Source organism: Cetorhinus maximus, chromosome 9 (assembly GCF_964194155.1).
Source record: "Cetorhinus maximus chromosome 9, sCetMax3.hap1.1, whole genome shotgun sequence".
NCBI classification, from domain to species: domain Eukaryota; kingdom Metazoa; phylum Chordata; class Chondrichthyes; order Lamniformes; family Cetorhinidae; genus Cetorhinus; species Cetorhinus maximus.
Window position 1 is genome coordinate 23050793 of NC_135887.1, and position 14818 is coordinate 23065610.

General features: G+C 46.6%; 1 protein-coding gene across 1 annotated transcript in view; it reads right to left on the reverse strand.

Moving 5' to 3' along the window:
- Positions 1-1301: 1301 nt before the first annotated feature.
- Positions 1302-14818, reverse strand: part of ppm1da (protein phosphatase, Mg2+/Mn2+ dependent, 1Da) — a 31403-nt gene continuing 17886 nt past the window's right edge. Inside the window, exons 2-6 of the mRNA XM_078548236.1 lie at positions 14508-14754; positions 13181-13305; positions 9280-9470; positions 5263-5502; positions 1302-4077 (exon numbers count right to left, since the gene is read on the reverse strand). Coding sequence (XP_078404362.1) covers positions 3643-4077; positions 5263-5502; positions 9280-9470; positions 13181-13305; positions 14508-14754 — 1238 coding nt within the window. The 3' untranslated portion in view covers positions 1302-3642. The remainder of the gene's footprint in view (positions 4078-5262; positions 5503-9279; positions 9471-13180; positions 13306-14507; positions 14755-14818) is intronic.

Genomic DNA, 14818 nt, shown 5'->3' on the forward strand with positions numbered 1-14818 from the left:
CCCCATATTGTTTTGATAGATTTCGCTGTACCCTCTCCAAGGTCAATGTATCTTTCCTGATTGCATTGCCACATGCTTTTTCTCTTTACCAGTTATCTCCATTCTTCCCCTGAAGATGCTGACTCCCAGCTGAGTATGCCAGATAACATCTTAGGAGTATAACCCAAATGCCATCCGTAATGTACCAACCTGGATGCAGGATAGTTATATAGAGTGTTGGTTAGAACACAATTGGAGTACTGTGAACACTTTAGTTTGTGTGTTATAAAAAGGGCATAGAAGAACTAGAGAATGCACAGATGATGATTTACCAGCACTATAACCAGAACTATCAGGAAAGATTGGACATGGGGATATTTTCTCTAGGAAAAAAGACGGAGGCATGACCTGTTAGAGGTCTTCAAGCTTATGAAAGGATTTGATAGGGTAAATACAGAAGATGCAGCAGTCAAAGGCAGCTCACTACCACCTTCTCAAGGGCAATAAATGCTGGCCTAGCCTGCAATACCCACATCCTGTAAATGAATAAAAACCTTGCAGCTGAGACCACAACTGGAGTCATGAATAGGATAGTCATTAATAAATCCATTAGGAAATTTAGGAGAATTCTTTCCCCCAAAGAGTGGTGAGAATATGGAACTTGTTAACACAATGACTAATTGAGACGAATAATATAGATGCATTTAAGGGGGAAGCTAGATAAATAAACATACGGGAGACAGGAGTGGAATGATACATTGATGGGGTGAAATGAGAGTAGGTGGAGGCTCATTTGGAGCAGAAACACTAGCATAGAGCTGAAGGGTCTGTTTCTGTGCTGTCATTTTGATGCAATATGGTCATGTGTGTTTGGAGCCAGAATCCTAGCTGATTGTATCTCCTCCCTAATATAGGGATGCTGTGGCTGATGGAATTACCAACTTGTGTGGGGTTTGTACAAGGACAAGAACTTGCTGCACTACTGTGAGAAAACATTGATTGAAGTAATTTTGGCTTGACAGACCATCTTCTGTAAAACAATTAGCAGTCAAACGGTTCTGATAGGTGGGTTTTCACTAGGTGTACTTTCAGGACAGCCAACAACAGTCAAAGGGCAGCAACACTCACAGCCTCCCTCCGGAATAAAATCCAACGACACCTCACAGTAAAGCTGCCCGTTTCAGTTCAAGAAAATCCTCCTCTGTTAAGGAATCACACTCCTGCCCAAAGCAAACAAGCGCCGCATTGCTGTCACACTTGGGCAGAGTGACAAAGGTTTGAAATGAAGTCCCGTTGCAGGAGTAAAGTAAGGATGACAGTGGTTCCAATAAGAGAGCAGTTATTTTATTTAGCAAAACAGTAGAGTAATGTTAGGCTAATACTCGGAAACAGAGCTTTCAAATATATATATATATATATAATATATATATACACATATATATATATTAATACAAAATTAGTAAAACTCCCATAAGTAAATATAGCAGCACCATCAATGCAAGGGATTAAGGGTAACACGCCCTCTCAACAACAATGGAGAACAGGTTGCGCGACAAGGTTTGTGAAGCACCACATAAGATTCGTTTCCTCTCTCACCCTGTTTCCCCAGCACTGTAAAAATAAAATTAAAAAGCTCTGGATTAGGAATAGGAACCATTCTGCCCCTTCAGCCTTGTTGTGCCATTCATTGGATCACAACTGAATCTAGACGGCTCACTGCTCTGATCCCCTTCCCCTCCAGAGAGGGGAGATTTCTAAGGCAGCGCAGCCAAAAGGTGTGTTCACAGACAGGCATTTACCTCATATCCCCAAGGCCCCCTGCCTTGCTCCAGCTCAAACCAAACAACATGTGTTTAAGTGCTTTTCCCTTCCTAGCCATGTTTTTTTTTAAAATATACTCAAGACTGGCTGGCGATCAGTTTGGAACCAAGAGAGTCTGGATGCCAGACTGCATTTAGTTTAGCTAGAGCATAATGCCCTCTCGTAACGTGTCATGCAGTGCATGGTACAGCCTTTTTGCCACATCTGTAACCTCAAAGCCAAGAGGGACCACGCTCAGCTTCCTGGGCAAAGTCCAAAGGACGATAAGAACAAAACACCCACTTGTGCGCCTGAAAACACAAATGTAAATTGTTCTGGCAGTGACGTCACAGAGGATGAGCACTCTCATTGTTGAAAAACAGTAAGCACCCTCTTGCATTAAACTAGTTAAAAAAAGAGCACTGGGCACTTAAAGGAATACACGGCATTTAAACTCTGCCTTTAGCACACAGTGAAAATGTTTCCAAGTGTCTCGGGGAATTAATTTAAAACTATTATTTTTTGCAGCATGTGCATTTGTTTCCATGAATTGGCTCAAGACAAGGCAACAAGACTGATTAAAACAGATTCTTGCAGGCTTTTTAAAAAATTAAAAGGAAGCGTTTGCGCCTCACAATGGCAGAGCTTGGAAGACGAGAGCTGGACTCCTACTCCATAGCTCACTGGCTGACCTGCTGGATGCAGTACTCATAGGCACCAAGAAATCCACCTCACTGGGGGCTCCTGGTCTCACTGTTAATCACACCCCAGCCATCCTCTCCCCTGCCCTTTCGATTTAAGCTCAACATCTGAATCCAGTGCCATGAGACCAGATCTCTCTGCTGAAGCCCAAGTAACATGACACACGTTGGGGAAGTAATGGAGCAATTGGTGGAACCAAACCACAGAGGAGCCAGCAAGGACAGGGACATGAATTCAAACACCAGCAAATGAGTCAATCTGCTTGCCTTTCTTCTCAATCCCAATCTCCAAATGTGCAAGTTACACAGCGCCAAGTCACCACACCTCCAATTGGCAGGATCAGACGAGCAGGGCCTGGAACATCGCAATGAAACACTGGAGTGTGGCAATCCACAGTAATGACACAAATGAAGGGGAATCCACACCACCCCCCCCCCCCCCCCCCCCCCCCACCCTTAGCTGAACAGTTACCCTAAACCACTAGTCCAGAACCACCGATTAACCGCATCGCACAAAGGTGCCTGGTGTCATATGGAAACCACAGCAATTTTGCACACATTGTACACAGGCGCCAGGTCCAGCTGGCTTTGGTGATTGGCAGATTCCGACCTGCTACGCCAAACCGTTCAGAAATTTGAAGCCGGCGATCGAACCTTTCCCTGGGATCGGCCGGTGTGGTCACAAAACAAAAACCATCTCCAGTTTGTGCCGGAATCCCAAACGTCAGCCACAGGATAATGGGCTGGGGAGGCAACACCTGGTCAAGCACAAAATGTGAGGGGATGGGGAGAAATAACCTCGTCACTCGATTATCCAAAACATTATTATGTTTCTTAAATCTTCCCAAGAGATCTCAGACAGAGAGCAAGAGGAGGGGGTAAGGGATGGTGCGAGTTAAAAGAGCACACCGCATTCCTGCAGGTCTGTGTACGGTGCAGGGGAATAAAATATCAAGTAAAACTGCTAAAACGCTGCAGAAATATTGCTATTTTACAAAATAAAAATGTACAGACAGCAACAGAATCAAGGGTTGATGGGGTCTTTTTTTGTTTCTCTTTACAGATTTTAAAATAATTAGTTAATAGGCATCAAGGGCCCTTAAGACCTCCACCTCGCACCCCTCTCCACCCACAAGGAACAGGGGCCCTGATGCGCTCCACATCAGCACACACAGATAGTCTTTCTATGCTGCTGCAACAGTGGGTTCCTCAGTCTCCGCTGGCCCCTCAAGCTCCTGCGCATCGCTGGTTTCTCAGGGTTCCTGCGCCTGGAGGCAAGCGCTGGGCTCCCTGCCATTGACTTTGATGACCCCGTCGCCCCTCCCCCGCTGTTGCGCCCATGGCGGGGCTTTAGTCTCTTGGAGGCTGAGACCAGCGTTGCCCCATTCAGCTCCTCCAGTGTCCTCTTGAAGCTTGTGTTGGCCCAGGCTGCCCTCCGCCCCTCCCCCACCCGGTTCTCGGCAGCCGTGCCCCCTGGCTTCATCGATGCAGTGACAACGGTGGGAGGTGACGAGCTCCTCCCGCACCGTGCATCTCTCCTCGTCAGCACAGGAACGAAACCGGAGCAAAACCAGTGTGGAGATAAGTCATCAGAAGCCTGCAGGAGAGAGAAAACATGGAAGGAAGGAGATGGCAAAATTAATCAAAGAAAAGATTTGCATTGCTCTAACATCCCAGGATGTTTAAAGCACATTGCAGCCAATGAAGTGTTTCTGAAGTGCAGTCACTATTGTCACTAGGAAACGTGGCAGCCAATTTGTGCATAGCAAGATCCAACAAACAGCAATGTGATAATGACCAGATAATCTGTTTTTGTAATGTTGATAGAGGGATAAATACTGGCCAGGATATCAGAGAATTCCCCTGCTCCACTTTGAATAGTGGCCATGGAATCTTTTGCATTCACCTGAGGGGGCAGTTTGGGCCTTGGTTCAACATCTCACATGGCATCACCGGCGGCGCAGCGCCCCCTTGGTCCTGCCCTGCCAACGGCGCAGCGCCCCCTGGGTCCTGCCCCGCCGATGGCGCAGCGATCCCTCAGCACTGAGGTATCAGCCTGATTATGGAGCTCAAGTCTCCAGAGTGGAGACACAAACCCACTTCTGACTCCAAGGCGAGAGTGCCAAAACCTGAGCCACAGACATTCAAATTTGATGAATGGGATTTGCTGCAAGATGTTAAACACAGATATTCTTATTCAGCTTCAGTGCTCAATAGGTCAATGCAACAGGTAAAGCAGTTCCTCGCTTGCACCAGCTTTCACTGCTCCCTTAACTGCAATGCTACCAAGTTCAGGTGCGAAAGCAGCTCAGGTGCAGCTTTGCTGCAACATTGTTGGGATCCTACCCGCCCCTCCTGAAGCCATTAAAGGTCCTCAGCCAGGCCTGTTTGTAAGAGAGATTGCGGGTCCCCTCTTTTGCCCCCTTGCTGCCAAACCTCAAGTAACCACATCAGCTAGGTGAGAGTTAAGACAGTACTGGGCTGTTCAACCATGTGGGCATGGCTGCCGAGCTCCACCCCATCATCCCTTGTCTGAGATCCCACCTGAGTGAGTTGGAGGGTTGTAGGCTAGAGCAAGTTACAGCAATAAAGTTGTGGGGGGTGTGGATGCCAAAGCCACAGAGGGCTCCAGACACAACTGGACCACTCCAGGCTTGGTCTCACCAAGATTGGATCCAACACAGCAACTTGGCACTTTAAACCATTTAACTGCCCACGGGACACAAGGAAAATCCCAAATTCCGCGTGACACCCCACTCTCCCACCCCCCCCCCCCCCATACCTTGAGCGATGGCGTGGCGCAAGGAGATGGCAGGGTGAGACAGGACTCCTCCATCTGGTGGATCGAACCGTTGGTCAGTTTCAGCCACAGCTCCTCAGCACAGAGCCGCTCACAGGCTCGTGAGGGTGGGTCGATGCAGATCACCACAGCGCTGGTGTTGTCGGCACGCAGCATCCGTTGCCGCCACCGGCCCAGGGCACGGGTGACCAGGAGTCTGGCGCCTGTCGGTCCTGGCTCCTCCTGTCAGAACAGGGAAAGGAAGAATTTTTTAAAAATCGAAATAATTTTTTGCGCACAAGCCCTGAATGGGATGATGATTGAGTCATTTCTCTCCTCCACCCTACGTCACAAGGCTGGGATGATTTTACTTTGTATTAAGTAACCATCCACCAATCTGCATTGTGCTGGAGAAATAACCCTGCCTTTATCAGGGGACTTTACTCTCAATACAAGTTCCATTTGCTACAGAACATACAGACACCTGCTTAAAACCGATTCTGCTCTATTCCTTTCTCCCTCGTGTTTTTTTTAATTCTTTCATGGGATATGGGTGTCACTGGCAAGGCCAGCATTTGTTACCCATCCCTAATTGCCCTTGAACTGAGTTTCTCCCTAGGCCATTTCAGAGGGTAGTTAAGAGTCAACCGCATTGCTGTGGGTCTGGAGTCACATGTAGGCCAGACCAGGTAAGGATGGCAAATTTCCTTCTCTAAAGGACATTAGTAAATCAGATGGGTTTTTACAACAATCAATGATAGTTTCATGGGCACCATTACTAGCTTTCAATTCCAGATTTTATTAATTAATAATTCCACCAGTTACTGTGGCGGGATTTGAACCCATGTCCCCAGAGCATTAGTCTGCGCCTCTGGATTACCAGTCCAGTGACATTGCCACTATGCCGCTACCTCCCCCCTTTACATACGAACATATAAATTAGGAGGAGTAGGCCACTCAGCCCCTTGAGTCTGCTCCACCATTCAACAAGATCATGGCTGATCTGATTGTAACCTCAACTCCACATTACCGCCGACTCCTGATAACCTTCGCCCCCTTGTTAATCAAGAATCTATCCACCTCTCTGCCTTAAAAATATTCAAAGACTCTGCTACCACCAACTTTTGAGAAAGGGAGACCCAAAGACTCACGACCGTATGAGAGAAAAAAATTCTCCTCACCGTTGTCTTAAATGAGCGACCCCTTATTTTTAAACAGTGACCCCCCTAGTTCTCGATTCTCCCACAAGAGGAAACATCCTTTCCACATCCACCCCGCCAAGACCCCGCAGGATCTCATAGGTTTCAATAAAGTCACCCCTTACTCTTCTAAACTCCAACGGATACAAGCCTAGCTTTCCAACCTTTCCTCAGACAACCCGCCCATTCCAGTATTAGTCCAGTAAACCTTCCCTGAACTGCTTCCAATGCATTTATATCCTTCCTTAAAATAAGGAGACCAATATTGTACACAATACTCCAGATGTGGTCTTACCAATGCCCTGTATAAATGAAGCATAACCTCTCTCCTTTGTATTCAAATCCCTTTAGCCAGCTTCCCCTTAAAATCCAACTATGCTATTCAGCTCTCTATGCCTCTGTTCCTTTATGATGCTCCTTAAAACCCACCTCTTTGATCAGGTTTTTGGTCATCTGCCTTATTATTCTCTCTCCATGTGTCTCTCTATCACATTTTGTTCAATAATGCTCCTGTGAAGCACCTTGGGATATATAAATGCCGTTGTTGTTCTTTGTGGAGTTCCACATTCTCAACTCTCTCTGGGAAAGATGCTTCTCTTCAATTCCTGATTGGATTTATTAGTGATTGTCTTATATATCTGATCCTGAGTTCTGGTCTCCCCAGTGAGTAGAAACATCTTCTCCACGTCTATCCTTTTGATCACCTTCTAATTTTAAAGGCCTCTGTCAGGTGATCACCCCAGTCTTTGTTTTCTAGAAAAAAAGAGCCTCAGCCTACACAGACTTTTCTGATAGTTACAATCTCTTAGTTCTGGTATCATCCTTGTGAATCTTTTTTTGCACCTTCTCAAAGTGCCTCCATGTCCTTTTTTTAAAAACTATGGAGAGCAGAATTGTACACAGTATTCCAAGTGTGATCTAACCAAGTGGTTCTGTTAGAATCATATCTCTCAAGACTGAAGTTTTCTTTTACAAAATGGAAGGATTTGGCATGACCTGGACATGTGGATGGCAAAGAGGTCATAAGTTCCCCTTGCAACTGTCAACAAGCAGGCCTCTTCCAAGAAATCACCTGAGCTATATGGTACATTGAGGAGTTGTTTGTGTTGAACTGCAAAGTACTCAATGAAAAGCTGGGAGACAAAAAGACAATCACATGGGAGAGGAAAAAAACTTTCAAGTTGTGAACCTGCTTGTTTTGAGGGCAGTTGTTGAAGAACAAGCTGAGGAAGAAAGGCTACCTCGACTGGCTCCCTTGCCCAAAATGGTGTGTGGCAATTACCCTGTGCCAGAGAACCCTCATCTGAGTGTAACTAGCCTTCATTTGGGCCTGCAAAGCTGGACCAGTCGGTGAGAACTTCCAGCATCCACCAGGACCAGCGGCCTATCTTCACATGAGAGAACTCCTGGTCGACAGCACTGAGACTCTGCGGACTTTATCCTTTATTTTATAACGCCCATCCTCCAAAGCCCTCTTTGCAGAGAGATCTGTTTGTCCTTTGTTTGTCTGTGTGTCAATGTGTCTGCTTGCATGTGTGTGCGCGCGTGCACGCACACGCTGTGGGGGGGGTGGGGGGTGGGGGGAATTCTTTAGGAAGAGATAGATAGTTATACTTTCCAATTACAATTGTGTGTTAACCAGTACTTGCAACTTGTTAAAAAAAGTTGTGTTTTAAAAATAATCATTCTGAGTTTTTGAAAGAAGCCTAGTCAGAGTCTCTTCCTTCTGGGTACGAGAGGTATAGGTAAACAATTGACCATTTTGGTGAAAAATTAAGCGTTTAAATTAATGGTACGGCCTGTGAAGTAGCGGGGCTTGATAATTCATGCACTCCTCCCATCCCGGTTTTAATAGTTCTCAAATATTTTTCAAATTGATTAATAATCATAGAGCCCGATATAAATTAAAATACTGTATATGACCCATAATATGAGAGTGTTGCATGTAAAGAGGGCTTTAATAATACTTATGGGTAAACATGTACTTACTTACATGTCACTCTCAGCCCTCCCCCATGCAGTTCACCTCCTAGGTGAGACAGTCAGTCCTTTCTGTGCTGTACATGTCACAGTCACATTCTGTTCCCACCTCCCATCTCGCATTTTCACACAATTTCATGACTGCCCCCACACCTGGAAAGTCTCTACCTACCCCCACAGATCTGCAGGCCCCAGTTTGAGAACCATTCACATTTTTCTTAATTCTTCCACGGGACGTGGGAGTTGCTGGCTAGGCCAACATTTATTGCCCATTCTTAATTGCCCTGGAGAAGGTGGTGGTGAGCAGCCTTCTTGAACCACTGCAAGCCATGTGGTGTAGGTACACCCACAGTGCTTTTAGGGAGGGAGCTCCAGGATTTTGCCCCAGTGACAGTGAAGGAACAGCGATATATTTCCAAGTCAGGATGCTGAGTAGCTTGGAGGGGAACTTCCAGGTGGTGGTGTTCCCATGTGTCTGCTGTCCCTGTCCTTCGAGGTGGTTAAGGTCATGGGTTTGGAAGGTGCTTTCTAAGGAGCCTTGGTGAGTTTCTGCAGTGAATCTTGAAGATAGTGCGCACTGCTGTCAGTGTGCGTCAATTTTGGACGGAGTGAATGTTTAAGGTGGTACATGAGCTGTAAATCAAGCGGGCTGCTTTGTCCTGATCAGAACAGAGCTTTGTGCAGTACTCCAAATGTGGTCAACAATGCAAAGTATTCAGTGTGGTCTAACCAAGAATTTATACAAGTTTAACATTACTCCTTTGTTGTTCAATTTTAAAACCATGCCCAGCGAAGGTGGGGATCTGTAGGAGAGGAGGGAGCAAGAACCCCGAGTTCTCACCAGTAATCGCTTCCTGTCCTCATTGTCGTGGCAGATGGTCACTGCGTCCTGGGCCGGGATCATGTTCCACAGGCCGTCACTGCCAAGGATAATGTACTTGTGGTCACGGCAGTTGATAGTGTGAACACTTGTGTCCGGTTCTGGTGAGACCACAAATTCACCACTGTAAAAATCGTAACTCCACAGATCACCTGCAAGAAAAAAAAAGACAACACAATGAGCCCCCAGGAAGTCACTTAACAATTGTCCCACTGGCAGAGAGCAGCAAGCCCTGTTTCAAACCCCACTCTCTCACTACAAGTAGCCACAACAAAAAGTCCATCCCTTGGTCTCACTAACGCACCCCCCCACCAATAAAAGGTCAGTCAGTACAGCGCATACCCACATCTAACATTCATTTTATCAATTTCTTACTAATGTAGCTTGCTCCCATAGCAGCCACAATTTATACCACAATTTGCTACAACAACTTGCATTTATTTAGCACCTTTAACGCAGCAAAACACCTCAAGCATTTGACAAAAGCATTACCAAACAACATTTGACAGAAAAAAAAGGAAAACTTTGGACAGGTGACCATAAGATTGGTCAGAGATGGATTTCTTGGGGCAACTTAAAGGAGCTGAGAGGGGTTTAGGAAAGGTTTAGGGAGGAACTCCAGTGTATAGAGCCTTAGCAGTTGAAGGCATGGCCATCAATGGTGAAGTGATTAACTTCTGCCTTGGGACATTTCAATTGGATAATGACATTATGTAAATGCAAGATCTTTTCGTTGCTGCTGTATAGCATAAAGAAATACTCCAAAGGCGATTAAAATGGAAGCTAATCAGAGCAACATGCATTTGTTATTTTGCATCTTAAGCTCCATTAACTGTCATCAAGAATCCTGGTTTTGCTTTTTATATAGAGACGTGGCTCAGTGAGCAGCACTCCTACTCAGAGTCTGAAAGTTGTGTGTTCGAGTTCTGCTCCACAGAATTGAGCACAAAGCCTCAGGGCAGAGGTGTCAGCTGTGGCTCAGTTCATAGCACCCTTGCCTTTGAATCAGAGGGTTGTGGGTTCATGTCCCACTCCCGGAAACCAAGAACTGTGATTGTACTCGAACGAGTTGCAATCTGTGACTGTTGGTAACTCAGGGCAGAGCAGAAGACCGTAAAAAAGAGGAGAAGACAACCATTCGGTCCATCAAGCCTGTTTCGCCATTCATTACACTCATGGCTGATCATCAGCTTCAACTCAATTTTCCCGCCCGCTCCCCATATCAAAATATATTCAATGACTGAGCATCCATATCCATCTGGAGAGGAGAATTCCAAAAGATTCACAACCCTTTGAGTGAAGAAATTTTTCCTCATCTCAGTCCTAAATGATCAGCCCTTTATCCTGAAACTGTGCCCCCGTTTTCTAGATTCCCCAGGTGGGGGAAAACATCCTCTCAGTGTCTATCCTGTCAAGCCCCTTCACAATCTTGTATGTTTCAATGAGATCACCTCTCATTCTTAGAAACGCCAGAGAATATAGACTGAATTTAATCTGCTCTCCATAATAGGACAACCCTCTCATCCCAGGAACCAATCTAGTGAACCTTCACTGTACCGCCTCCAATGCAAGTACATCCTTCCTTAACAAAGACGTGTTATGGCCACAGCCGGTGTTAATCGCTGTGTAAACCAAATCCCAGAGGGAAACTTGGCTTGCGGGCCATGCCCGTTTTTTTTGTATTCTGAAAACGAGAAGAGGAAGTACTGATCTCAGCAGCAAGAGGTCCAGTAACACTTTTGGGGATTTTAAAAATTAAAAAGTTTTACTAACAAAAATAAAACCAAACTTAAGCACACAACATTACAGATGCACAGTTAAACTTATTCTTACAAAACATTTCCCCAGAAAGACTCTCCATTTGGTCAGGCCCACAAGTAAGCACCTTCCAGGTAACACTCCCTTATAGATGTTCAACTTATTAAAAAAAAAGTTACATTACCCAAGGCAAACTGCTGTAGCTTCAATAAAGGCACACCACATGACCTGAACTCTATTCCACTCGGCTGTGAAAATCCAAACTTCAAAATAAAACTGCTTTTTGCAGCCCAAAACTGTTCTGGCTTGACTGGATGGTTGATTAAAACCACATCCTATCTCAGCCACAGCTCCAGCTGCTACATCTCACAGCCCAACAGCTCAAACAGATCCAGCCCAAAACCACTACCCACACTAGCTCTAAAATACATTTTTTCCCTTTCTTCTCAGGCTCAATTGTTTCCACACCTCTTTGAAACTCAAATCCTTCCAAATTTAAGATGTTTCATGTTTCCATCTTGTCTTTGCTTTCAGGGTCAGTAAAATATAATATTTCCCTTTCTATTTATCTATGGAATTCCTGCAAGGTACAAACATGTTTATTGCCTCTGACTCCCCTTTGATATTCAAGCAAATTCTCCACTTACCTAAAAATGCAAATGTTAGATCTAACCTATTCACTTGTACGTCAAACCTAGCACCTCTATCCTTTTCATGGTTTAAGCCCCACAGGCAATCTGTCTCCTATTAATGTCTGCCCAGCTTAATTAAATCATATACACACACACACACGCACACACAGCCTTTTCACAAAATAAAATTCCCCAAAAATACAAAAAAAATCAATTTCTCACAGAAGTAAACAACCAATGAAGAACTTTTGAAGTGTAGTCATTGTTGTAATATAGGAAACGCGGCAGCCAATTTGCGCGCAGCAAGCTCCCACAAACAGCAATGTGATAAATACCAAATAATCTGTTTTAATGATGATGCAGAATAAATATTGACCAAGACACTTGGGAGAATTTCCCTATTTATCCTCCGATAATGCCGGGGGATCTTTTACGTACACCCGAGAGCAGACGGGGCCTCAGTTTAATGCCTCATCTGAAAGACAGCACCTCCAACAGTGCAGCACTCCTTCAGTACTAGATTTGGGAATATCAGCCTGGATTATGGGGCTTTGGAGTAAAGCCTGAAATTTCTTACTCAAAGGCAAGAGAGTGCTTTCACTAAGCCACGGCTGACACCTTTATAAAACCAAGTAAAATTAAGATAACTCAGGTTATGCAAAATTAAGGTTGACAACGAATTGTGCGATCCTGCTGTCACCACAGGAGGGCAACAGAATTGATGCAAAGGATGGACTGGCTGGTGCAATGTGCTGAATGTCCACCAGATGGTAGCAGTGCCCACACGCTAACCAGACAGCACTTTGTGTCAACACGGGCAAGTCTAGGCAAATTTTCCATACAAGCCCTACATCTCTCTCTTCCTGTCATTTGATCACATCCCACACAAGGAATAAGGGAAGCCTCAACTCGGATTTCAAAAGCACCTCCCTCCCTGCCAAAAAACTTTTCCTTCAAGGGCGAGAAGGGGAAAGCCCAGTTTTATTCCTTGCCAATCCCCGCCTTATAAGCCCCTAGCGGATTAACCCTATCCTTGGCTGGAAGCACCAAGAGGCCATTGCTGGGGTGCCAGCCTAGATAGCTATCCAACTGTGGTGGGCCTCACAGCCAAATCCCATCCTGTCCTCACCAAAGTTCCTGCCCACGCACCTTCAGGCAGAGGTCACTGGGGATAGAGAGGAGGGGAGAGGCTAGGCTAATTTTATCCCATCAAAGTCAATGCACCGGACACTACTGTCATCTCACTTCCCCCACAGCAGCAGTGAGGAGCCCTCTCTTTCCACTCATGTCCTTGTCAATCAAGGTTGCATTATGTAACTATCCTCCACTCACTGCATTTTAGTGGCTTTTAATCAGGAAGACTTTGCTGTCGCTTCGGTCACAAGTGCTGTTTGCTGTACTTCAGACAGGGTCTGTCACAGGTCCCATCGCCAACTCATTGACACAACACCACGTCCCTCCCATTAACTCACCCAGTGCTCTGGCCACAGCTAGGAAAGGGATTTGGTCGATCACAGTACTGCGCCTCACGGGGCCATTGTGGGTCAGCCGCGGTCTCTTCCACACCACACGGTTCACTCCGGACTTGTTGATAACACTGTTGGGGAAACAGAACCAAATTAAAACCACTTCAGACTCTGTTCAGATGCAGACTTCAAAGGCAGAGCCATTGAGGGGGGTGTTGGGGAGGGAGAAAGTGTCCCAAAGAGGGAGGGACGGGGAGTGTGCCTGACAGAGTGAGGCAAGACCAAGGCAGGAGAAGGAAGGAGGGAGGGGCTTCCTACAGAGAGCAAGAGCTCTGAGAAAGTCCTCTCCCCCACTCAGAGAAGAAATTGAGAGCAGGAAACGACTGGTTGCTCCATTCTTATTTCAGTGCTGAGGGAAGGGGATGGGTAGAGGGTCTAATTGGATAACTCTTTCAAAGACATAAGCGTAATGAGTGGAATGGCCTCCTGTGCTATAGTAAGCCTGTTTCACACACCACGAGAGCCTGCAGCATTATAACTAAATGCTACTTCCTATACTCCCTGCCCCAGCAGTTCAGGTAATCCCCTGCGAGAAGCAAGAAAGGTCCCCACAATCAGCCGGTTAATGGAGTTTGGGGTATGTTGGTTGAAGGGAGGAACAGGAAAAGGGAGGCGGCACGAGGGACATGGGGCATCAACCAGGGAATATCGTCCCATATTGTACAGCCCATTCTTAACTGAAACTGGGGGGGGGTGCGTGCTGATGAAGGACATTCCCCACCACCCTGTGCCCACTACCCAAAAAGCAGCAGCTGGAGTGAAACTGCAGTTTCAGTCTCAATGATCTGGATCTCTGCCCACCTTGGCCGATCAGTCTTGTTCCACACAGGGTGTGATGGCTCAAAGCAGGGTCAGAAATATAAATGCCCAGAGTTCATCAGATTGCAACTGTGGGCCACTGGCCTTCATGAGCCCAGTGCCAGAGTGGTCACCCGGTCCAATGGGTGCACAGCAACCCCCGGGACTCCACACGCTGGGTTCTGGCGCTGCATCAGCTCTGGGACCTCAGCCCCAGGAACCGGTTAAAGTCGCTGCTAAAACAAACCTGACCGTGACAGGCAAAGTACAAGGGTGGGGACCACACTACGACCATGTCTGACGCATTCCCAACCGCTTTACTTCTCAGAGGCAGCTTCAATGCAGACATTGCCCCTCCTGCCGCCTTTTCCATCGCTACTTCCTTAGCTCCAGGGTAACCCCCCCCCCGAACACCAAGAGGCTGACGCCAATCAGCACCCGCTCCCACCGTCTCCCCCGGCCCCATGGCACTTACCTCCCTCCGAGCCCCTCAATCCGCTCCTTCTCCTTGGGGAGCTCGGGCTTATGGTCCTGTGTCACCTCCAAGGCCTGGACCACACTGTCCCTCTCACTCCGTCCTTCACTGGAGCCATCGTGTGCGCCCAGCACCACACCAGAGTCTCCCACGTGGGCCACGTACATCTTGTTGCGACAGATAATGACAACGCTGGCCGTGGTACCGGATGTGCTGGGCAGTCCGGTCATTGTCTTTGGCCACTCCGCTGTGGACGTGGGGCAGGAGGGATGCCAGGGAGAGAGAAGAGAGAGAGAGAGCACAGTGAGGGG